The 26463-nt window shown below is 45.2% G+C and overlaps 1 protein-coding gene across 1 annotated transcript in view; it reads left to right on the top strand.

Annotated features, from left to right (window-relative positions):
• Window positions 1-26463, top strand: part of LOC144505017 (glutamate receptor 1-like) — a 224252-nt gene that overhangs the window by 115298 nt on the left and 82491 nt on the right. Inside the window, exons 10-11 of the mRNA XM_078230666.1 lie at window positions 1427-1633; window positions 5233-5603. Of these exons, the coding sequence (XP_078086792.1) occupies window positions 1427-1633; window positions 5233-5603 (578 nt within the window). The remainder of the gene's footprint in view (window positions 1-1426; window positions 1634-5232; window positions 5604-26463) is intronic.

A 26463-nucleotide genomic window follows, 5' to 3' on the forward strand; every position in this document is an offset into this window, starting at 1 on the left:
GGCTATCTCTGTCTTAAAGACACTCAATGACCTGGCCTCCACAGCCTTCTGCGGCAAAGAGTTCCACAAATTCACCAGTCTCTGGCTGAAGAAATTCCTCCTCATCCCTGTTGTAAAGGATTGTGCCTTTAGTCTGAGGTTGTGCCCTCTGGTTCTAGTTTTTCCTACTAGTGGAACCATCCTCTCCACATCCACTCTGTCCAGGCCTCGCAGTATCCTGTAAGTTTCAATAACATTACAGAAATGCTACCTTATACTTAAGGCCCAACTTTCTACCTATTAAGGCCATCATATCATTTGCCCTCCTGATGTTTTATTGTACTTCTATATTAACTTTCTGTAATTTATATGCAAGGACTCCCAATTCTTCCTAAAATGTCAATATTTTCCAGTCACTCACCATTTTTAATAAATGTTCTTTTATATTCTTCCTGCCAAAGTGGATAATTTCAAACTTCCTCACATTGTACTCCGTCTGCCACCTCCTTCGTCAATGACTTAACTTGGCTTTCTCTCTGAACAATCTCTTGATATCCTCCTGCCAGCTTACCTTCCTGTTGATCTTAAAATAATTGATTGGTTTGAGGCAGTCACTGGTTGGGTGAATGTACATGCTCAGTCCGCACAGAGCAAGTTTGATCCCGGATTTCATTATTCTGAGTTGGGACACTCCAGGATTCCACTCGGATCCTGTGTGTGATGGAATGGAGCGTAGCAGCAAAGCCGCCTGTGATTGTTCACAGTCTAGGCTCCAGATTATATATATTGGAAATATATCGCCATTCCCTCACTGTCACTTAGTCAAAATCCTGGAACTCCTTCCCTAACAGCACTGTGGGTGTACCTACACCACAGGGACTGCAGTGATGCAAGAAGGCAGCTTACCCCCCCACCTTCTCAAGGGCAACAAGGGATGGGCGATCAATGCTGGCCGAGTCAGCAACCTTTGCATGAAGGGTGGCACAGTGGTTAGCACTGCTGCCTCACAACTCCAGGGACCTCGGTTCGATTCCCGGCTTGGGTCACTGTCTGTGTGGAGTCTGCACGTTCTCCTCGTGTCTGCGTGGGTTTCCTCCGGGTGCTCTGTTTTTCTCCCACAGTCCAAAGATGTGCGGGTTGGGTGCATTGGCCGTGCTAAATTGCCTCTTAGTGTCCCAGGATGCATAGGTTAGAGGGATGAGCGGGGTAAATATGTTGGGTTACAGGGATAATGCCTGGGTGTATTGTTGTCAGTGCAGGCTTGAATGACCTCCTTCTGCACAGTAGGGATTCTATGCTATGAATAAAAATAAAAGATGCCGATAGCAGCCATTTGGATGAGCACCTCCATGTGGAAGAGGGCACCCTGGGAGGTTGGGTGGGTGTTGGATGAACAGGAAATGATGTAAAGGTGTGACCCTGTTGACTTTCTACTTGGTGTCTGCAGGAACCGCCTTACGTGATGTTGAAGAAAAACCATGACCAGCTGGAGGGCAATGATAAATACGAGGGCTACTGCGTAGAGTTGGCAGCGGAGATCGCCAAACACGTGGGCTTCAAGTACAAACTCGCAATCGTGGCAGACGGAAAATACGGAGCGAGGGATCCAGATTCCAAAGTGTGGAATGGGATGGTCGGAGAGCTCGTCTATTCTGTGAGTTTGATGCTGGTGTGGCCTGTGTTATGTGCCACCATCCTTGGACTATTCGTCTTGCGTCCTGTGTGGTAGGCAGTTGGCTTTGAGCAAACATTAAATGGCCCCCAAAAAACAAAGACAGTCGACAGAAACACCTCTACACTGAGCACTGTCCCTGAGCAATCTCTGCGGTGCGGACTGAACCATTCATAGAACCTACAGTGTAGAAGAGGCCTTTCGGCCCATCGAGTCTGCGCCGACTCTTTGACAGTATCTTACCCAGGCTCTCTCCCCACACGATCCCTGTAACCCTGCACATTTTCCATGGCAATCCATCTAACCTGCACATCTTTGGACTATTGGAGTAAACCGGAGCACCCGGAAGAAACCCATGCAGACACAGGGAGAATGTGCAAACTCCACACAGTCATCCAAGACTGGAATTGAACCTGGGTTCCTGGTGCTGTGAGGCAGCAGTGCTAACCACTGTGCCACCGTGTCACCCCTTTCAGTCTTAAGATGACTGGTATCGCTGACAGAGAAGGCAGCATTCTTCTGGTCCAGACAACAGAAGAGAAAATAGTCAAGATAGGAAGAAATAAGTTCAGTGAGGCAGGCACAGGCTGACACAATGGATCTACCAGGACATTCCTGTTTGTGGTAGAAGTGGGCTCTGGGGCATTGGGGAACTATGAGGGAAGATCTCTAGAGGAGATGAGGTGAGTGACAGCCGGTGGTGTTCAATGGTGGGATCAAGGCCCAGGGAGAGATTGGAAGAAGTGTCTGAGAGTTTGCACTCAGCCTCTGTGAGATAGAGGTCAGTATGCCAGACAACAACGGCACCACCCTTGTCAGCGGGTTTGATCACAAAGTCAGAGTTGGACCTAAGAGCACGGAGCACAGCAAGTTCAGAAGGTGACAGAAGCTCTGAAGAAGAGTTGTACAGACTCGCAATGTTAACTCCCTCAGCAGATGCTGCAAGACTGCTGAACTTTCCCAGCATTCCCTGCTGCTATTTCCTCTAGTCTGTGTTTGTTTTGTTTCAGCTGTAGAAATCCATGAATTGAGGAGCCCAGTGGCAGGATTGGGACTCAATGTATGTACACACCATAGAGTGTACTGAAAGAGAGCCCAGCATACAGAGGGAGCCCAGCGTACAGTAGGAGCCCAATGTACAGTAAGAGCCCAGTTTACAGAGGAAGCCCAGTATAGTGGAAGCCCAGTGTGTACAGCGTATATAGCGCTTTTCACAATAACCAGATGCCTCATCATGCTTTACAGCCAATGAAGTATTTATTAAGTGTAGTCACTGTGGTAAGTGGAAAATGTGGCACCCAATTTGCACACAGCAAACTCCCATAAACAGCAAATGATAATGAACAGACAATCTGTCGTAATGCCTTTGAGATAATTATTGGCCAGGACATGAGGAGCACCACCTGTACTCTTCTTCAAAGCACGACCATGGGTTCCTTTACATTGACTGATATTTGTGCAAACTGCCCTGCATTGGGACTTGAACCATTGATTCAGAGATGAGTACCAACTTAGCCACAGCTGACATCCCGGGTGCAGGGAGCGTCCAGCCCTGTATACAGAGGGAGCCCACTACACAGTGTAGAGCAGTGATTTCTGGATAAATTAGACAGGCTGAGCAGACAGCTACTTAACGTACCTCACACTAAATGTAACTTCAAGCAAAAAAGACCCAGTCACAATGTTGTGACATTATTTATTCTGTTACTAATAAGCGTAACAACCTTTGACAACCAAGTTTCTCTCCATCTGTCTCGAGTAGTAAGAACTACTTTCCAAGCACAGTTTGAAACAAGTGCTGCAGTAGTTGGCTCTCAGTGGCTGGGGGCATCATTCAGTTATACCAGGGATGTACCAGCCAATCCAGGGCTGCCATCCTCTGAGAAATGTATGAAATTTAGCCCCTTGTCTAAGACAGGTCTGTGCACACATGGAGCTAGCTGGCACCTGAGACCCTAAACATTACCTGAAAATTACAGGTCATCTGAGAATGATGGGTTTATGGACTTTTGACATTTACATATTAATTAACAAGATGAAAAAATAACTAGGTGAGACAATGGATAAAATAGCAAACCCTGCAGATGAAGAGAATTGTGCTTTACACAGTGAGTGGTTGTGATCTGCAATGTGGAGCCTCAGTGGGAGTGTTTCCAATCGTTCCAGTTGTGAACTGGGAAATGAGGTCAGCTGGCCCTGGTCGAGCTTCTACTCAGTTGGGTTGGCTGCAGTAAAGCCAGTCAAACAGACCAAATTACTGAGGGAGTACTGCGTTGTCAAGAGGACAGAACTGAGGGAGCACTGCACTATCAAAAGGACATAAGGGAGTACTGTGTAAAACAACAGAATTGAGGGGCTGTTGTGAAGACTAGAGGGAGTGATGCACTATCAGGTGGCAGGACTGAGAGAGTGCTGCACTGTCAGGGGCAGGACTGAGAGAATGCTGCACTGTCAGGGGCAGGACTGAGAGAGTGCTACACTGTCAGGGGCAGGACTGAGAGAATGCTGCACTGTCAGGGGCAGGACTGAGAGAGTGCTACACTGTCAGGGGCAGGACTGAGAGAATGCTGCACTGTCAGGGGCAGGACTGACAGAGTGCTGCACTGTCAGAAATGTTGGGCAGGATTTTCCGGCCACACTCGTCTCAAAACCAGAGAATTCTGCCCGAGGTCAATGAACCTTTGCATGGTCCGCTCCCTGCCCGTTACAATTCTTGTGGCGAGCGGGACGGGAGAATTCCGGCTGTTATCTTTCATTTTAAATCAAAGTCTTCTCAGGGAGATGTGAAGGATCCCAAGACACTATTGGAAAAAGTGTGGAGGAGTACTCCCTGGAGTCTTCCCCTCTGCCTGCAGAAAAGGTCTTATTAAGTAGGAAGGAGAACTTACATTTCCATAGCACCTTTCACAGCCTCATATCCAACCAAACTGCACCACAACTAATTAAGTACATTTCATTATTGTGAACACAGCAACCGATGTGTGCACATCAAATTCCAACAAAAAGCAATGAGATAATCAGCCAGTAGTTTGGCTGACTTGACCTTGTTTATTGGGGAACAGATGTTGGCCAGAATGATTTCACATGGTGTCAGTGTAGGAGTTGGAGTGAGCCGTTAGCAGGTGAAAGGTGTGGGTCTGCTTGATCAGCATAAGTACATATCGAGACCCACTTCTGGGTACGGTTTGTGGTTAGGGAGGATAAAGGTGTTTACTGAACATTGTGTGTTAAAATGTCAAGGACTCTGTACATCTGCATGTATAGCGATAAATCTGCAAACTAAGGATCGAAAAGATGCTGATTTGTATTGGTTGAAAGTGCACACCAAACACTAATGCAATTGGTGTTTTAACTGGTGTGTATTGGCTGTAGAACGCTGTAATTGAAACTGTTTTACGGAACCTGGTCAGAACATCATAGTGAGAGCCACTGTTTTGTCCTCCTTGTGCACAAGCAATGACGGCGTAGTTTTTGAATATTCACCGTGCATTGTCTGGTTAATTTTGAACATCAGAAGGTAGAAGTGAATGAGTATCTGGGCAGTGAAATGACTGCTAATTCTGACACTCTTTGTCTTTCAGAAAGCAGATATCGCAGTCGCCCCATTGACCATCACTTTGGTGCGGGAGGAGGTCATTGACTTTTCCAAACCTTTCATGAGTTTGGGGATCTCCATCATGATTAAAAAACCGCAGAAGTCCAAGCCGGGGGTTTTCTCCTTCCTGGACCCCTTGGCGTATGAGATCTGGATGTGCATTGTGTTTGCGTACATTGGCGTGAGTGTGGTGCTGTTCCTGGTGAGCAGATTCAGCCCCTATGAGTGGCAAACGGAGGAGTACGAAGACGGAGCCGATGCCCAAAGTCTCGACCAGACCAACGAATTTGGAATATTTAACAGTCTCTGGTTCTCTCTGGGCGCCTTTATGCAGCAAGGATGCGATATTTCGCCAAGGTTGGTCTTTTAAACCTTCACCTTTGTGCATTTTCGGTCCCAGTCTGATGCCATGGTGCATATATCACTATTCGCTTTTTTTTAATAGACCCTTTTTATTCTCTTTTTATTCCAAAAAAAATCTCTGGTCCAAAAGGGGATAAAGGATTTCAATTAAAAAAAGACCCTGTTTTTCTATCAGGGGGGTGGAAATGGAAGAGCGATGTGCTCGTACGATCGCTGATCTATTTCCAGAAAACATTATATACACCATTCCGAGACCGTAAAATGCATAGAGTTAGTGTAGGGCACACAGTCCGCTTGGAGGGCTACCGTGTTTTTGCTGCATATACCCATTTTACGGTCCACGGTTAACGTGTATATAAATAACTAAGCACTTCAAAACATAACAATTATTGGCAGTCTTTGAGTGAAAGTTAGAGCGGTTTGCTATGGTATTGCATGGCATGTGAGTGGCTCAGATGGTAAAGCAATCATCTTGTGCACAGCCTACAATGATTGGTGGCTGACCTCGTATTGCTTTGTGTGTTTGTGCGTGTGTGTGCGTGCATGTGTGTGCATGTGTGTATGTGTGTGCATGTGTGCATACATGCATGTGTGTGCGCGCATGTGTCTGTGCGCATGTGTCTGTGCGCGTGTGTGTGTGCATGCACACATGCGTTTGTGTTTGGAAGAGGATGGGGTGGATGGTAGGGAGTGGAGGGGACACGAGGTGGTAATTTGAACCAGTGCGGAACTCAGGGAATTGGACCAAGCATCTAATCTGACTTTCCGTATCCCCAAGCAAACTGTGAACTGGCCTGAGGGATAGCAGTCTCCGGCCGGGCTAGGTTGGGGTTTATTCAGCCCCTGAGTTATGAGGGTGAAACTAATCTCAAGAGGTAGTGTGGAAAGGGCAAGAGAAAGAACGTACTGTCAGTTTTACGCTGTGCCCAGTTTCCTGCCATTGATTTCAGTGGATCTAAGAAGGCTGCTGCTTCCTTCACTAGTCTGGGAGAAGCATTACTGATGTGTAAAAAGGCTATAAATGGTTCTAAACTGTCTATTGTATGTTTTTTGACTGGTTGGCACCAGCACTTTCTAATATCACTGTGCCTAGTGTTGCCTATGAACTCTGTAGTATCATACAAGCATTGGATAATACAACCTGAATCACAGAGCACAGAAGGAGACCTTTTGATCCTTGGTGCCTGTGTTGACTCTTTGAAAGGGGTATCTGACGCGAACCACTCCCCATCTCTTTCCCTGTACCTGCAAATGTTTCTTGTTCAAGAGTTTATTCAATTTCCTTTTGAAAGTTATTGCTGAATCTACTTCCAGCAGCTTTGCAGGCAGTGAAATCCGGATCACAATAACTTGCTGTGTCAACACATTTCTCCTTATTTTGCCTCCGGCCCTCCAGCCAATTTCTATCCTTGGTAACAAAGCTTTTGTCCAGGCAAATGGTTTCTTCTTAGTTACTCTACCAAAACCATTCGTGATTTTGAAGAAGTCTCTTAAATCTGCCCTTAGTCTTCTTTGCTCAGGAAGACAAGGGCAGTTTCTCCAGTCTTTACACATACTGAGCTTCTGCATTCATGTTATCATTCTAGCAAATCTCTTCTCCAACACTGTGACATCAATATTAGAATTAAACATAATGGGCGGGATTCTCCAGTCACGCTCACTTCAGAACCGGAGAATCCCGCCCGAGGTCAATGGACCTTTGTGTGGTCCGCCGCCCCCCCCCCCCCCCGCCCCCCCGCCCCCCCTGCCCGCTACAATTCCCATGGCGGGCGGGACGGGAGAATTCCAGCCAATATTCCAGCTCAGGTCTAACCAGTGTTCAGTATGTCTTCCGTGTTTTTGTACTCACTTGCTCTAATAGTTAATACCCCCAACTTGTTTTGCCACCTGCAGAGGTTAGTGAACACACTCCCCAGTTCTAATCCCAGCCCCTATGTGGACATCAGTCACACTACCCTCATCAACCCGCCCCGTCACTTTACTAAAAAAACTCAATAAAATGAGTCAAACATTATTCGTCTTTAAAAAAAACCATGCTGCGTTTCTATAAACATTAAGTATGTCCCGGATTTGTGTCTCCAAAAGTGTCTCCACCACTGACGTTAAGCTCGCTGGCCTGGAGTTGCTAGGCTTAACTTTCTCTCCCTTTCTGAACAGGGATGTAAAAATTGCCATTCTCCAGTCCTCTGCTGTCACCTCCATATCTAAGGAGGATTGGAAAAGCCTCCACTATTTCCACCCTTACTTGCCACAGTAAGTTAGGATGCACCCTAATAAGACTTGGTAACTTGAATGTTCCTCTATCTATTTTCATCCTGTAATGCTTTTGCTTCTACCTCCCTCTTTACTGCTACTTGGGCAGTGTCCTCTTCTTTAGTGAAGACTGATGTGAAGTAATTCATTCAGCCCCTCAATCACACCACAAGAAACCCTCCAGCTTGGCTGCTAATCAAACCCACCCTTTCTTTGACCATGCCCTTACGATTTACATGTTTATTAAAGACTTTTGGATTCACTTTAGTGTTAGATACTAATCTATTCTCATATTCAAACTTTTTTTGGGTCCTTTGTAGGATGTTAGGTTTTGCCGACAAAGTCAGCATTTATTGCTCACCGCAAATTTCCCTTGAGAAGGTGGTGGTGAGCTGCCTTCTTGAACAGCTGCAGTCCATGTCATGTAGACAGTGCTGTCGGGGAGGGAGTTCCAGGACTTTGACCCAGTGACAATGAAGGAAGAGCGATATATTTCCCAGTCAGGATGCTGAGTGACTTGGAGGGGAACTTGCAGGTGTTCCCATGTTTCTGCTGGTCTTTGATTTGATTTGATTTATTACTGTCACATGTATTAGTACACAGTGAAAAGTATTGTTTCTTGCACACTATACAGACGAAGCATACCGTTCATAGAGAAGGAAAGGGAAGGGTGCAGAATGTAGTGTTACAGTCATAGCTAGGGTGTAGAGAAAGATCAACTTAATGCGAGGTAGGTCCATTCAAAAGTCTGATGGCAGCAGGGAAGAAGTTGTTTTTGAGTTGGTTGGTAGGTGATTTCAGACTTTTGTATCTTTTTTCCAATGGAAGAAGATGGAAGAGAGTATGTCCAGGGTGTATGGGATTTTTGATTATGCTGGCTGCTTTTCCTAGGCAGTGGGAAGTGTAGACAGTGTCAATGGATGGGAGGCTGGTTTAAGTGATCGACTTGGCTTCACTCACGAACCTTTGTAGCTTCTTGTGGTCTTGGACAGAGCAGGAGCCATACCAAGCTGTGATACAACCAGAAAGAATGCTTGTCCTTCTAGATGGTAGGGAACGCAGGTTTAGAAGGTGCTGTCGAAGGATCCTTGATGTAGGGCATCATATAGATGCTACACACTGCTACCACTGTGCCTCAGTGTTGGAGAGAGTATAAGGTGGTAAATATGGCACCAATCAAGGGATTGCTTTGTCCTGGATAATGTTGAGCTTCTTGAATTTTGTTGGACCTGCACTCATCCAGGCAATTGGAGAGTATTCCATTGACATGCCTTGTAGATGGTGGACAGGCTTTAGGGAGTCAGGAGATGAGTCACTCATGGCAGAATCGGCCACAGTATTTACTGTCTGGTCTCATTGTTTTTTCTCTCATTCATTTTTCTTTTCGATCTGCTGTGTACTTTTTATCCTCAGCTTGGTTCCCGACTGGATGATGAACTTTATATTTTTGCATTGTTCTGTTTTTTTTTCTAACCTCTATATTTCCAGTCATCCAGGGAGCTCTGGCTATGGATACTCTTTTCCCCAAAGAGGAATGTGTCCACTGTGTAAATAAACTGTCTCCCTAGGCTTCCAATGCTTTACAAAATGTATCGATGAGCAGGATCATAGCATTGGGAAGTCCCTGAGCTGGGATGGGAGCTAGGGACCCTCCATCACATTAGAAAGGCTTCTCCACAGTTGACACATCTCAGAGAAAATAACAGGTTGCGGAGGAGGAGAATGTGAATGATAGTCAGAAGGCTGACGGTTGACTGAATAAGGAGGCCCTGCAAGCACTGGTTCAGGCCAACATGCACAACATACTTAACTAGTGCTGAAAAGAGAGACATGCCACCAAAGTTTTTCCTCTATCCACTCTATCAAGGACAAGTAATTCCCTCTTGTCCTTATGATGAGTGAAAGGTGAAAAGCATCAACAATACATCTCTCTTTTCAGCAATGGCCATGTTCTGTGCCATTCAGCGACTGTTCACAATGTACTTGCTACCTGAGAAGATAAGGAGGAAAATTGTGTAGAGGACAGCCAGAATGCTGACTGAAGAATTTTGGGCCCCGTATCTAAGGAAGGATATGTTGGCCTTGGAGAGGGTCTGGGGAGGTTCATGGGAATAATCCTGGGAATGAAAGGCTTAATGTATAAGGATCGTTTGAGGACTCGGGGTCTGTACTCGATGGAGTTTAGAAGGATAAGGGGGGATCTCTTTGAAACTTACAGAATACTGAGAGGCTGGATAGAGTGGGCATGGGGAAGATGTTTCCATTAGTCAAAGAGACTGGGATCTGAGGGCACAGCCTCAGAATAAAGGGATGACACTTTAGAACCGAGATGAGGAGGAATTTCTTCAGTCAGAGGGTGGTAAATCTGTGGAATTCATTGTCACAGAAAGCTGTGAGGGCCAAGTCATTGAATGTATTTAAGACAGAGATAGATAGGTTCTTGATTGATAAGGGGATCAAAGTTACGGGGAAAAGGTGGGAGAATGAAGGTTGAGAAACATATCAGCCATGATTGAATGGCGGAGCACACTCAATGGGCCGAATGGCCTAATTCTGCTCCTATCTCTTATGGTCTTATGATCTAAGAACCATTTATGCTGTTCAAAAGAAAGAGCAAAATTGAAAGCCTTGACTCATAAGGAAATCAGTATTTAAGGGGATAGATAGCGTTCTGAACTGCCACAATAATGAGCCGACCTGATGCCGGGATAAAGGATATCATTGGAGCAACTGGAGAGGAATTTTGTTAGGGAAAGAAGTTGAAAGAAGTTAGGGCTTAGAAGCTGTTGTAGACCATGTCAGGAATAGGTATAGGGATGAACAAGGAAAGAAGCTCTTTCCTGGGAGTATCAGTAGCTGGGAATTACATTAAAAAGCAGGGCCACAAGAGCTGTAGCCAAGGGATTATTAGCTGCGCCATGGGCTAATGACTATTGGAAGAGGGAGATGAAGGAAATGCAATTTTGGCTGTAAGTCTGGTGTGGGAAGGAGGAGGTTCCATTTTATGAGACAGTGGCTTGAATACTGCCCTGTGGGATAGGCTCCAACTGAGCTGCAGTGGGACCAGTGTCCCAGTGGAAAGGACAGATAGTAATCGAGTAAAAATGGGAGGAAATAGACTGAGTAGAAATCGGGAATTACTAGTTAGTTAATAAGGCCAAAATAGAGGCATTTGGTAATAGTGAAAGAAAGATTCACCACGGTAACAACAGGCTGAGCATCAGGAACGGCAACTCTGGAACAAATGAGAAAATATGACTTGAGGGATCAAGGGGGAGTGGTGTGGATAAGATAGTGAAATATTGAGGTTTTTATTTACCCATTGTGGGATGTGGCTCTGCCTGCATTTTTATTACCCGTACCTAATTGCCCTTCAGAAGGTGGTGGTGAGCGGCCTTCTTTAATTCCTGCGTCCCTGAGGTGTAGGTACACGTACAGTGCTGTTAGGGAGGGAGTTCCAGGATTTTGACCCAGCGACAGTGAAGGAACGGCGATATATTTCCAAGTCAGGATACTGTGTGACTTGGAGGAAAGCTTACAGGTGGTGGTGTTCCCATGTATCTGCTGTCCCTGTCCTCGATGGTAAAGTTCACGGGTTTAGAAGTTGCTGTTGAACGAACTCTGGGTTAGAGTTTTGGGTTGTGAAGTCAGGCTTTGTAGCATCCATTATTTTGCTGCTATGGGTGTTATTCAGGAACCAAAATAGGATTCAATGTTTGTACACACACTTCTGCTGCAGCCATCTTGGTAAGGGTCCAAGGGTCCATCTTGGTGAGGGAGTTAGTTCATATGCAGCTAACCTCTGCCGGAAAGCAAAGCAAACAGATGTACCAATCAGCGCGCAACACCGATTAGAGGCAGCAGGTCATAATTTGGAACTTGTGCCCTTCAAAAAAAAGTTTATTTATTACTCATATGTAGGCTTGCATTCACACTGTAATGAAGTTACTGTGAAAATCCCCTAGTTGCCACCCTCCAGCACCTGTTCGGGTACACTGAGGGAAAATTTAGCATAGCCATTGCACCTAACCTGCACAAGTTTGGAGTGTGGGAGGAAACCGGAGCACCCGGAGGAAACCCATGCAGACACAAGGAGAACATGCAAACTCCACACAGACAGTGACCCGAGCCAGGAATCGAACCTGGGTCCCTGCCGCTGTGAGGCAGCAGTGCTAACCACCGCTTTCTTAACCTCATACAGCTGAACACAAGGGGTGGCAATTGGTTAGCACAGCTGCTTCACAGAACCAGGGACCCGGGTCCGATTCCGGCCTTGGGTCACTGTCTGTGTGGAATTTGCACAGTCTCCCTGTGTCTGCGTGGGTTTCCTCCAGGTGCTCCGGTTTCCTCCCACAGTCCAAAGATGTGCAGGTTAAATTGATTGGCCATGCTAAATTCTCCCTTACTGTCCCAAGATGTGTAGGTTAGGTAAATTGATGAGGTAATACATGAAGTTGCGGGGATAGGGCGGGGCTGAGCCTAGGTAAGATGTTCTGTCGGAGAGTCGGTGCAGACTAGATTGGCCTAATGACCTCCTGCACTCTGTGATTCTAAGTAACAGAATGGACTCCCCCACCACAGGGAACATCAGTTCCTTACAGAGAAGTTACCGGCTTATTAATTTTGTGTTGATTCAGTCACACTATGTGGTATCACTGACATGGGCAGCATTTATCTCTCATCCCAGTTTCCCTTAAATGAGTGTCTCACTGGGCCATTTCAGAGGGACGTTCAGAGTCAAAGATGTTGCTATTAGGCCAGACCAGGTAAATACAGCAGATTTCCTTCCCTAAATGACAGACTTTTCTGACAATTTTATACTCACGTGGTCATCATTACTGATATCGACCTTTTTATTTCAGATTTAATTATTAGCTACATTTATATTCCTCAGCTATCATGGTGGGATGTGAAACCATGAGCACCCACAGGCAGGATAGCTGGTGAGTGGCATCCCTGTCGCTGTGCCTACCTACCCCAACACAGTCTAATGGGTGGTATAAGATAGGAGCATTCAACAAGCAGCCCCATGGGTTTTGACCCTGCAGAAGGCTAGCTAGATAAAACAGGAGATGGGTCGGGGGCAGGGGGATTGATGCCTCTTGTTGGACTCCCTGTGTAAATCAGAGTCCCTCCCCACCATATTCCCTCCCTCCCCCCCGCCCTCCCCCCCTACCACCCCCGCTCCCCCACATCCCTTTGCTCTCCTGCCCTGACCAACATGCCTCAGCTCGCTGAGGTCTGCATACCTGGCCCCAGTGAGATCTCAGAGTTACCAGAATGTCTGGCTCCATCACTGAACGCCACCTTCCTAACCTACCTGCAGTACCGGCAGTGGCCACCACTCCTGCTGGCACTGCCGCTGGGCAGAGCTGCCAGCCTTTGATTGGCCAGCTGGGCTTCCTCCTGCGGATGGATGAAAGTCCCGCCTCATATTAATTAAAGGGCCATCGCCTGAACATTGAAGCCAGATGAGCCGGCTAAGCAGCAATGGGCTCATCCCCGACATTTACGCTAGAGTGCAGGGAGCATCTAAATCACCCTCCTGTCTCTTAACTAGTGGCTCCCAACCTTGTCAGTAACATGGCACACTTCAATGAGACTTGCAATTCCATGACATGCCGGTTTTATTCCTATGAATCGATTGCTCACAGACCTCACATTTTCTTGCATTTACCATGGTTACAGTCTTACTCGAGCAGTGGTTCTCAACCAGTGTGCCGCAGCCTGCTGTGGGAATGTTTCAGTGTGTGCAGTACTTAATGTCAGCGTTGGTCAGTCAGTTTATAGCTGCTGATACATAGAAACTAGAAGCAGGAGTAGGCTATTCGGCCCTTTGAGCCTACTCCACCATTCATTTAGATCATCGAATTCAATTTCCTAATCCCCCTTCCCCCCCCATATCCTTTTATCCCTTTAGCTCCAAGAACTATATCTAATTTCTTCCTGAACTCTTAGTGTTTTGGCCTCAACTACATTCTGCGGTAGTGAATTCCACACATTCACCACCCTCGGAGTGAAGAAATTTGTCCTCACCTCAGTCCTAAAAGGTTTACCCCTTATCCTCAAACTATGACCCCTCGTTCTGGATTCCCCCACCATCAGGAAATTCCTTTCTGAATCTACCCTTTCTAACCCTGTTAGAATTTTATAAGTTTCTATGAGATCCCCTCTCACTCTTCTGAACTCCAGTGAATATAATCCTACTTGGTCTCTCCTCATATGAAAGTCCTGCCATCACACCATGGTTATACTTTATACTGACCTCAAGTAGACACTTCATTCTCCAGAAACCATTTCAAAATTATCCCCTGACCCTGATAGTTTTCTTTCCCAATTGGGTAACTTCGAATCCCAGAATCAACTTTCACTGTGAGGGTAATACCAATGATTTCTTCCCTCTAGCCCAAGCTAGGCGAATCTTCTTGCTTCTCTTAGATCCTCAGAAACTTGGTCTCTTTAATCTGAGCAGAGCTTCCACCTGCTATATGCACAATGTCCAATAGATTCAACATTTTCTTCATTTGAGATGCAAGAATGGCTGCATCTTTCTCTGCCCTCTGTCTCTCAGATAGCTTTCAACTGACTTGTGTCTGAGTATGGGGGGGTTCTGAGAAACACTATAACCCAATACCACAATGGCTTACTATGGACTGTTCCCTTTCTAATGGCCATCTCCAAGATGACATGAATCACATGGGCCTTGTATCCAGGAAAAAGTGCTAATTATCTATCCTCTAGATCCCCAACTCCCACCTATCTTGGAACTAAATAGGAAGTTTAGAGTATAGGCCTTTACAAAAGCTGACATTCATAGAGTCATAGAGGTTTACAGCATGGAAACAGGCCCTTCGGCCCAACTTGTCCATGCCGCCCTTTTTTTTTAAACCCCTAAATTAATCCCAATTGCCTGCATTTGGCTCATATCCCTCTATACCCATCGTACCCATGTAACTATCTAAATGCTTTTTAAAAGATAAAATTGTACCTGCCTCTACTACAACCTCTGGCAGCTTGTTCCAGACACTCACCACCCTCTGAGTGAAAAAATTGCTCCTCTGGACACTTTTGTATCTCTCCCCTCTCACCTTAAACCTATGTCCTCTAGTTTTAGACTCCCCTATCTTTGGAAAAAGATACTGACGATCTACCTTGCCTATGCCGCTCATTATTTTATAGACCTCTATAAGGTCACCCCTCAGCCTCCTACACTCCAGAGAAAAAAGTCCCAGTCTTAGAAACATAGAAACCCTACAGTGCAGAAGGAGGCCATTCGGCCCATCGAGTCTGCACCGACCACAATCCCACCCAGGCCCTACCCCCACACATTTTACCCGCTAATCCCTCTAACCTACGCATCCCAGGACTCTAAGGGACAATTTTTAACCTGGCCAATCAACCTAACCCACACATCTTTGGACTGTGGGAGGAAACCGGAGCAAACCCACGCAGACACGAGGAGAATGTGCAAACTCCACACAGACAGTGACCCGAGCCGGGAATCGAACCCGGGACCCTGGAGCTGTGAAGCAGCAGTGCTAACCACTGTGCTACCGTGCCGCCCCGTCTATTCAGCCTCTCCTTATAACTCAATCCATCAAGTCCCGGTAGCATCCTAGTAAATCTTTTCTGCACTCTTTCTAGTTTAATAATATCCTTCCTAGCACCTACTAGTGAGACTTGGAGACTAACAGCCTGCCCACAGTCAGCACAACTGCTCTTGCTGTTGTCTACAGGTATGAACATCTTGCACCTTCCCAATGAGTCAACCTCTTTAACCTTTAACAAGCAAGCTAGTACAGGCTTTATGTCGAGCAGAATTTAGAGCATGACCCTCTTCACCACTCCATTTTACCTGAGGTTAGATAGACAGTCCCAAACGTCACAATCTGATAAACATCATATTCATCTCACAATGATTGTAAAAGTATTTGGCATCTTCCATCTTTCTTCTGAGTTGGAAAAGTGTGCAAGAATTAGTGCAGAAAATGCTACTTCCAGATAAAGGTGAAGTAGTCAACTAGAAATTCAGCATGATTGGGTGAATCAAAGGTTATGGAGCAAGCTTCCCGCTGTTGTAGGGTGTAAATGATAACAACCTGTATTCGTAAAGGGCTTTTCGTCTGGTAAAACATCCCAAGAAGCATCATCACACAAATTGTGTCACTGAACCACATTAAGAAATATTAGGGCTGATGATAAGATTTTGAGGGGCATTTTAAAGTAGGAGAGAGGTAGAGGGGCATAATGGTTTATGGAGAGAATTCCTGAGCTGGGAGTCTTCACAGACTTGGCTACTACCTTGGTGGAGTGATTGAAATGAGGGATGCTCAAAAGGCTACAATTAGGGTTGTAGGATTAGAGGAGGGATAGGGAGAGGGAGAGTCAACTGTGCACATATTGCTTTATTGGGTCCATATGTCAATTCTGCTATATAGCCAGGAATCTTCAATGCCTAGATGGTGTTGACCATAAATAGTAAATCATATAAATCAATGCATGGTGTCCTGACTGCAGTAATGATGCCTTTCCTACGTGGCAGTCTGTTGCATTTAAACCACCTTGACAAACTAAAGGGTAGTTACTGGATGACAACATGGCTCTTGTGCAAGCTACACATATAAAGAAAGCCATGCTGTCACATGATAAAGTTTAACTTTTATTTGTTGGTGTCACAAGTGGGCTTACATTAACACTGCAATGAAGTTACTGTGAAAATCCCCTTGTGAAAATCCAAGAGAGAGCAGATAATTTGCATGCTGAAACAGCACTGCTGAATGGACTGTTCCGGAAGGAGCCCTTTGCTGCTCACCTGAGGGGGTGTCAAGACTCACGATGGTCTGCTGGACGCGGCATAACCTCAACAGCATGACCAGGTAAACGTTGCCACCAGTTATATGGTGAGTAGCTGAGGGGCAGGAAGGGAGGTGGAAACCGAGACAGCACTTTCTGCTCGAGCAAGCCTTGAAGACCTAATTCAAAGATGATACAAGTGCACCAGTTCCCCTTTCAATGACAGTCCCATGCCTTTCCTTTCCTGTGGTGCGGACCATTGCAATGTCTGCTTGACCACAACGCAAAAATAAAAGTCACCACAAAATAAACAATCCAAATGAATCTCATCAAGTCATGCCATGTTGCATACAAACATGAACTTCCAGCCTTATGTTTTCCCCCCGTGCCTGTCCTGCAGGTGTCTTTGCCTGGGCTAGTGCTCCTACGCAGTGCTACCCAGTTACGGCAGCATGTTTGGTGCACAATTGCTGTTTACTGGCGAGACTTAATCTGACCTTGGAGGATAACTTCAAGCAGCTCTGGGACTAGATGGCTCACGGCTGATTGCATCCTCTCCAGCAGCAGCCTGGGCTCACTGCCTGACAGGCAACAGCAGAGTGCCAGCTGTGACTCAGTAGATTGGGCAGCACGGTGGCACAGTCGTTAGCACAGCTAACGTTCAATTCCGGCCTCGGAACTCTGTGTGGAGTCTGCATGTTCTCCCTGTGTCTGCGTGGGTTCCCTTCGGGTGTTCCTGTTTCCTCCCACAGTCCAAAGATGTGCAGGTTAAGGTTAAGTTCATTTATTAATGTCACAAGTAGGCTTACATTAACACTACAATGAAGTTACTGTGAAAATCCCCTAGTCGCCACACTCCAGCGCCTGTTTGGGTACACTGAGGGAGAATTTAGCATGGCCAATACACCTCACCAGCGCGTCTTTCGGACTGTGAGAGGAAAAGTGAGTACCCAGAGGAAACACACACAGGCATAGGCAGAACATGCAGACTCCAGACAGACAGTGACCCAAGCCAGGAATCGAACCTGGGTCCCTGGCATTGGTAAGTGTGTGGGGTTACAGGAATAGTGCATGGTGGTGGGCCTGGATAAGATGCTCTTTCGGAGAGTTGGTGCTGATTCGATGTACCAAATGGCCTCCTTCTGCACTGTAGGGATTCTATAGATTGCACTCACACCTGCAGATCAGAAGGTGTGGGTTCAACTCCCACTCCAGAGACCTGAGCATATTTTTCCAGATTGACACTCCAGTGTATTACTGAGGGTGTGCTACACTGTTGGGGGTGTCTTTTTTGGGTGAGGTGTTAAATGAAGCCCTGTATGCTCTTTAAGGTGGTAAAGGATGACAATATTTTGGAGAAGAGCAGTGTCCTGGCCAGTATTTATCTCTGAATCAATATCACTCAAACAGATAATCTGAGCACTATCGTTAAACTGCTTGGTCTAATTATTTTTGTAACTTTAAACACCAGAGTACACATACATCAATTGCAACAACTGCAGATTCAAGTCTTTAACAAAAAATCATGCTGCACAGTTTAGTATGCACTTGAAGTACATCACAATCCACCATTCCAATATATGTACTTGAGTCTTTAGTGACCTCATGTACACAATCTAACATGAATATCCAGTATATCATGCTGCATAATCAAACTTGAGTACAACATATAAGGGCTCACACAACTCTTGTACTAACTCTGCTTCTGATGTCTTCATTCTATGCATTCTACCACTAAATCGCAGTGAATGAATGATACCTAAAACTGACATCAAAATTACAAAATGGGGATGGAAAGATGAATTTAAGTCCTCCCAATCTCTCCCAATCATTCTGTTACTATGGTTATGTGGCCCACTTTATTTCATTACTCTAAACACCAGTCATCAAACCAATATCAGCAATGACATGGATGAGTGACATTCCAATATTCCATAATTCTTTAATCTTAACAAGAACCCCTTGCCTCACACAATACATCACATGTTCACCAAAAGCTGTTTTAACTCATTTTGAGCTAATCCCACAGACATCCCAGGATGTTACGGTATATTGGTATTGAGAACCCTCTTTCCACTCTCCCCCACTTTTGCTCTCTGTCCTTTCCAACAGGAGTTACCTGGGTAACATTTGTACAGTCACTTTAGTCCATTGAAAAGCATCATCCTGTTGCAGTCCCTGTTTTTGAATACGTCATCCCCATATTAAATCAAAATTACCTGACAATTAACCGAAGCAGCACCAGCGTAAGTACTGGGAGTGTCACAGTGTTCATTGGATTCTGTTCAAACAAAAATTCTCATTAGCTCATATGTGATGTTCTCAATTCCAACCTTGTGATGGTTATGATGCGCCACAATCATTTGAATCAAATATCAAAGCTGCTGAAACTGTGTTCTTAATTTCCGCATCTCCCCTCTGAATGGCAACATGATTAAGCTTGACACAGGGTTGCTGCAATCGTGAATTCTCAGGATACCATTTTAAAGTCCATTGTTGTATGATCATTTTATGTGAATAGAATTGCAAATTAGCACCCTCCACAATTAGAATCGTTTGATAAAAAAGAATATGATCCAACTTCCAGATGCATATGCAGTTGTATCTGATAACAACAAAACAGTTGGGAGGATGCAAATTATGTATACACCATCTCCCAAATCCGGTACCCATAATTACAGCTTCATCTCATCCTTATACCTCAACATTACATCAGCAAGATCATTCCGTCCAAATTGCTAAATTACCATTACCCTGATTGGATATTCTTGCATACTTTTCATCAAACTTCTGACAGAACATAGGAGTTAGGAGCAGGAGTAGGCGGCACAGTGGTACAGTGGTTAGCACTGCTGCCTCACAGCTCCAAGGACCTGGGTCCGATTCCCAGCTCGGGTCACTATCTATGTGGAGTTTGCACATTCTCCCTGTATCTGCATGGGTTTTCTCCGGGTACTCCGGTTTCCTCCCACAGTCCAAATATGTGCAGGTTAGGTTGGTTGGCCATGCTAAGTTGACTCTTAGTGTCCAGGGATGCTTAGGTTAGAGGGAGTAAGAACAAAGAACAATACAGCACAGGAACAGGCCCTTCGGCCCTCCTAACCCGTGCCGCTCCCTGGTCCAAACTAGACCATTCTTTTGTATCCCTCCATTCCCACTCTGTTCATATGGCTATCTAGATAAGTCTTAAATGTTCCCAGTGTGTCCACCTCCACCACCTTGCCTGGCAGTGCATTCCAGGCCCCCACCACCCTCTGTGTAAAATATGTCCTTCTGATATCTGTGTTAAACCTCCCCCCCTTCACTTTGAACCTATGACCCCTCGTGAACGTCACCACCGACCTGGGGAAAAGCTTCCCACCGTTCACCCTACCTATGCCTTTCATAATTTTATACACCTCTATTAAGTCTCCTCTCGTCCTCCGTCTTTCCAGGGAGAACAACCCCAGTTTACCCAATCTCTCCTCATAACCAAGCCCCTCCATACCAGGCAACATCCTGGTAAACCTCCTCTGTACTCTCTCCAAAGCCTCCACGTCCTTCTGGTAGTGTGGCGACCAGAACTGGACGCAGTATTCCAAATGCGGCCAAACCAACGTTCTATACATCTGCAACATCAGACCCCAACTTTTATACTCTATGCCCCGTCCTCTAAAGGCAAGGATAGCAGGATAAATATGTGGGGTTACGGGGATAGGGCCTGGGTGGGATTGTTGTCGGTGCAGACATGATCGGCCGAATGGCCTCTTTCTGCACTGTAGGCATTCTATTCTAATTCAGTCCTCCCAGCCTGCTCCGCCATTTAACATCACCACGGCTGATCATATCCTGGTCTCATCTCCACTTTCCTTCCTTTCCCTTTACCCGAACCGGCGCCAGACTGTGGCGACAAGAGGAATTTCACAGTAACTTCATTGTAAGCCTTACTTGTGACTAATAAATAAACTTTAACTTTACTTTTATCCCGCTTTTCCTTGGATTAATTTCTGTTGCATTCAGTTATCCCATGTCGACACTCAATGAACCTTCAGATAAATTGTCAATACAAAAGTCGTGGCTTGGGCCAATTAAAAAGCATTAACCTGATAACCAGGAAGCATGTAGAACTGCACTAGCTGCTTGTGGAACATTGCATTTCCAAATATGACAACCCCAGACATCATCAATCAGTGTCAGCTTGCGTCGCCCAGCTTATCTCAACCTTTGAGTGAACGTATAAACTTTAAGCACACAATCTGGTGAGACAAATCTAATTGCAAGATATCTTCAGATTGCCCCACTTGCTTCTCCTTTCCTGCTTACACGTCCCATTCCAAGGTGAGAACATAATCAGAACCAACTCAATTTACAGACTCCGAGCAAGTGTTCAGAAATTCAAAAATGTCAATTATTTATCTCTTGTCTGGAACCAGAGGCATTCACTAAATTTTCAACAAGCGGGAATTTAATGTGGCTGCAATGAATATTTCAGATTTTCACACTTAATAGGGCAATCAATCTCAGTACTTCCAAATTAATTCAGAACATCTTGAAGAAGAATGCACGACACAGTCAGTAACACGGTAACAGTTGCACACACTTACAAGGAACAATAAATTACATCACCTATTTTCTTTGTTCCATCGAGTGGCTTTCCAGATTATTGGTTAAAAAACAAACAACAAAACTGAAAATGTGGTTGACTCTGATTTGATTCGATTTGATTTATTATTGTCACATGTATTACTATACAGTGAAAAGTATTGTTTCTTGCGCACTATACAGGCAAAAGTATACCATTCATAGAGAAGGAAAGGAGAGAGTGCAGAATGTAGTGTTACAGTCATAGCTAGGGTGTGGAGAAAAATTAACTTAATGCGAGGTAGGTCCATTCAAAAGTCTGATGGCTGCAGGGAAAAAGCTGTTCTTGAGTCGGTTGATATGTGCCCTCAGAGTTTTGTATGTTTTTCCCGACAGAAGAAGGTGGAAGAGAGAATGTCCGGGGTGCATGAGGTCCTTGATTATGCTGGTTGCTTTTCCGAGGCAGCGGGAAATGTAGACAGTGTTAATGGATGGGAGGCTGGTTTGAGTGATGGACTGGGCTTCATTCACACCCTTTGTGATTTCTTGCGGTTTTGGACAGAGCAAGAGCCATACCAAGCTGTGCTCTGTTCATGACTGTTTGTAGAGATGGGCAATAAATGCTGGCCAGGCAGCGATGCCCATGTCCCATGAATGAATTAAAAACAAGCTTGTTTTCACAGTGAAATAAAAGTTTTGTCATTCACATCCTGTGGTGACTGAAAAATTCCACATCAACTTCCTTAATTTAAAATGTAACCCAACATTTGTGCACAATCTTAAATTGAAACAATTACATTTAACATTCACATTTTCATGCGTCCATGCATCTGAGAAAATATTAAGCTTTGTAATGAGTTAAATTGCCAAAGTTAATGTGATTATACCCAGATCTCAAGGCCAATACAGTTTCAACCAATTCCAAACCAAAAACATGGCTCACGTTCCTCAGAAATGATGCACTAGACAGACATTACAATGGCACAAGATGGCCAGCTACAATGGGGGAAGCAGGACAATGGGAGATACCAATACAAATAACTTGGTTAAACAGACTTTCGTTCCCAGGTCAGGAAGCATCCACACACTCTCACATACAGAAATTGAAAACCATAGACAGCAGTCTTTTCCCCTCTGAAATAAAAATAGAACATGTTGCCTACATGATGCTCAAAGTAATTTTAACTTTGTGGGCTTTTAAAAACTTTTTACTACCTAACCCTTTTCCCTAACACAGGGATTTTTATGGAACACTTGCAACGGCGGCATGGTGGCACAGTGGTTAGCACTGCTGCCTCACAGCACCAGGGACCGATTCTTGCCTTGGGTGACTGTCTGTGTGGAATTTGTGCGTTCTCCCCATGTCTGCGTGGGTTTCCTTTAAGGTGCTCTGGTTTCCGTCCAGAGTCCAAACTTGTGCGGGTTAGGTGCATTGGCCATGGGAAATTGCCTCTTAGTATCAGGGGGATTAGTAGGGTAAATACATGGGGCTACAAGGATGGGGCCTGGGTTTTCAGTGCGTGTTTGATGGGCCGAATTGCCTCCTTCTGCCCTGTAGGGATTCTATGATTCTATGACTTGTGCGCTGTGATTCATTTTATATAGGACGGTATGGTGACAGTGGTTAGCACTGCTGCCTCACAATGCCAGAGATCTCGGTTCGATTCCAGCCTTGGGTGACTGTCTGTGTGGAGTGTGTACGTTCTCCCCATGCCTGCGTGTGGGGCCTGCGTAAGATGCTCTTTCAGAGAGTCAGTGAAGACTCGATGGGTCAAATGGCCTCCTTCTGCATTGTAGGGATTCTATTCTATAAATCCTCCTGCAAAAATCCTCCAGGTTGCATTCTTCAATTTCGATATTCCTTTTATCTAAATCATGCGTCCTGTTAATTTGCAAGGTGTTAATTCAGAAAGCTAGCTGCTGCATGCTCCTGGATTTATTCACACCATTCCTGGTTGTCACCAACTGCTCTGTAAGTTTTGCAACTTTTTTATCTTGTGCCTCAGCCTTTCTCCTAACTCTGAATCCCCAGCACTGGACATTTTAACACAAGTATCTTTTCTCCACTACAGACTGAGTCTCTCTCTATCCCCCTGGCATTGTCCCGTCTCATTGTGCCTTTTTGATTCTTTCACTCATTGCACATCTCATCCAGAACGTTCTCTAATCCTCCCGGAATAAACTAGAGATTCCTTTCAGTCACCAATACTCACACCTCAAACTGCTGCATGAGGAAACACTTCCACAAACAAACACCCACTTGAGAAAATCCAGGAGTTATTTAGGTTGCCTCTATCAAATTCTGGGAAACCGCAGTTTCAACTTAAAGAATTTTGAAATATCACGTGTAGAATCAAGATGTCGGGACTGCTTTATTTTAATTGTAATTCATTTTATTACTTTGGACACATCAGTTATGGCAGACACAGAATCAAATATTTAATGAGGCATTATGCGACACTATTAAATAACTACACTATCCAGTATCTGCACTATCCAATACCTACACTATCCAGTGTCTACACTATCCAGTGTCTACACTATCCAGTATCTATACTATCCACTATCTACACTATTCAAAAACTACAGTATCCAGTATCTACACTATCCAATACCTACACTATCCAATACCTACAATATCCAGTACCTACACTATCCAATAGCTACACTATCCAGTATCTATACTATCCAATACCTACACTAACCAGTATCTACACTATCCATTTTCTACACTAGTCAGTATCTGCACTATCCAGTATCTGCACTATCCAGTATCTGCACTATCCAGTATCTGCACTATCCAGTATCTGTACTATCCAGTATCTACAGTATCCAGTATCTGGACTATCCAGTATCTACACGATCCAGTATCTACACTATCCAGTATCTACACTATCTAGTGTCTACACTATCCAGTGTCTACACTATCCAGTGTCTACACTATCCAGCATCTACACTATCCAGCATCTACACTATCCAGTATCTGCACTAGCCAGTATCTGCACTATCCAGTATCTACAGTATCCAGTATCTACAGTATCCAGTACCTACAGTATCCAGTATCTACACTATCCAGCGTCTACACTATCCAGCGTCTACACTATCCAGCCTCGACACTATCCAGCGCCTACACTGTCCAGTGCCTACACTATCCAGCGTCTATACTATCCAGCGTCTGCACTATCCAGCGTCTGCACTATCCAGCGTCTACACTATCCAGCGCCTACACTATCCAGCCTCGACACTATCCAGTGTCTACACTATCCAGCATCTACACTATCCAGTATCAACACTATCCAGCATCTACACTATCCAGTGTCTACACTATCCAGCATCTACACTATCCAGTATCAACACTATCCAGCGTCTACACTATCCAGCGTCTACACTATCCAGTATCTACAGTATCCAGTGTCTACACTACCCAGTTTCTACACTATCCAGCGTCTACACTATCCAGTGCCTACACTATCCAGTATCTACAGTATCCAGTGTCTACACTACCCAGTTTCTACACTATCCAGTGTCTACACTATCCAGTTTCTACACTATCCAGTGCCTACACTATCCAGTGCCTACACTATCCAGCGTCTACACTATCTAGTATCTACACTATCCAGCATTTACACTATCCAGTATCAACACTATCCAGTATCAACACTATCCCGTGTCTACACTATCCAGTTTCTACACTATCCAGTGCCTACACTATCCAGCGCCTACACTATCCAGTGTCTACACTATCCAGCATCTACACTATCCAGTATCAACACTATCCAGCATCTACACTATCCAGTGTCTACACTATCCAGCATCTACACTATCCAGTATCAACACTATCCAGCGTCTACACTATCCAGCGTCTACACTATCCAGTATCTACAGTATCCAGTGTCTACACTACCCAGTTTCTACACTATCCAGCGTCTACACTATCCAGTGCCTACACTATCCAGTATCTACAGTATCCAGTGTCTACACTACCCAGTTTCTACACTATCCAGTGTCTACACTATCCAGTTTCTACACTATCCAGTGCCTACACTATCCAGTGCCTACACTATCCAGCGTCTACACTATCTAGTATCTACACTATCCAGCATTTACACTATCCAGTATCAACACTATCCAGTATCAACACTATCCCGTGTCTACACTATCCAGTTTCTACACTATCCAGTGCCTACACTATCCAGCGCCTACACTATCCAGCGTCTGCACTATCCAGCGTCTGCACTATCCAGCGTCTGCACTATCCAGCGTCTACACTATCCAGTGTCTACACTATCCAGCCTCGACACTATCCTGCGTCTACACTATCCAGTGTCTACACTATCCAGCGTCTACACTATCCAGCGTCTACACTATCCAGCGCCTACACTATCCAGCGTCTGCACTATCCAGCGTCTGCACTATCCAGCGTCTACACTATCCAGCGTCTACACTATCCAGTGTCTACACTATCCAGTATCTACAGTATCCAGTGTCTACACTACCCAGTTTCTACACTATCCAGCGTCTACACTATCCAGTGTCTACACTATCCAGCGTCTACACTATCCAGCGTCTACACTATCCAGTATCTACAGTATCCAGTGTCTACACTATCCAGTATCTACAGTATCCAGTGTCTACACTATCCAGTGTCTACACTATCCAGCCTCGACACTATCCTGCGTCTACACTATGCAGTGTCTACACTATCCAGCGTCTGCACTATCCAGTGCCTACACTATCCAGCCTCGACACTATCCTGCGTCTACACTATCCAGTATCAACACTATCCAGCGTCTACACTATCCAGTGTCTACACTATCCAGCGTCTACACTATCCAGCGTCTACACTATCCTGCGTCTACACTATCCAGTATCAACACTATCCAGCGTCTACACTATCCTGCGTCTACACTATCCAGTGTCTACACTATCCAGCGTCTACACTATCCTGCGTCTACACTATCCAGTATCAACACTATCCAGCGTCTACACTATCCAGTATCAACACTATCCAGCGTCTACACTATCCAGTATCAACACTATCCAGCGTCTACACTATCCAGTGCCTACACTATCCAGCCTCGACACTATCCTGCGTCTACACTATCCAGTATCAACACTATCCAGCGTCTACACTATCCAGCGTCTACACTATCCAGTGTCTACACTATCCAGCGTCTACACTATCCAGCGTCTACACTATCCAGTATCAACACTATCCAGCGTCTACACTATCCAGCGTCTACACTAT

The sequence above is a fragment of the Mustelus asterias genome, chromosome 16 (assembly GCF_964213995.1).
Source record: "Mustelus asterias chromosome 16, sMusAst1.hap1.1, whole genome shotgun sequence".
Classification (NCBI taxonomy): Eukaryota; Metazoa; Chordata; class Chondrichthyes; order Carcharhiniformes; family Triakidae; genus Mustelus; species Mustelus asterias.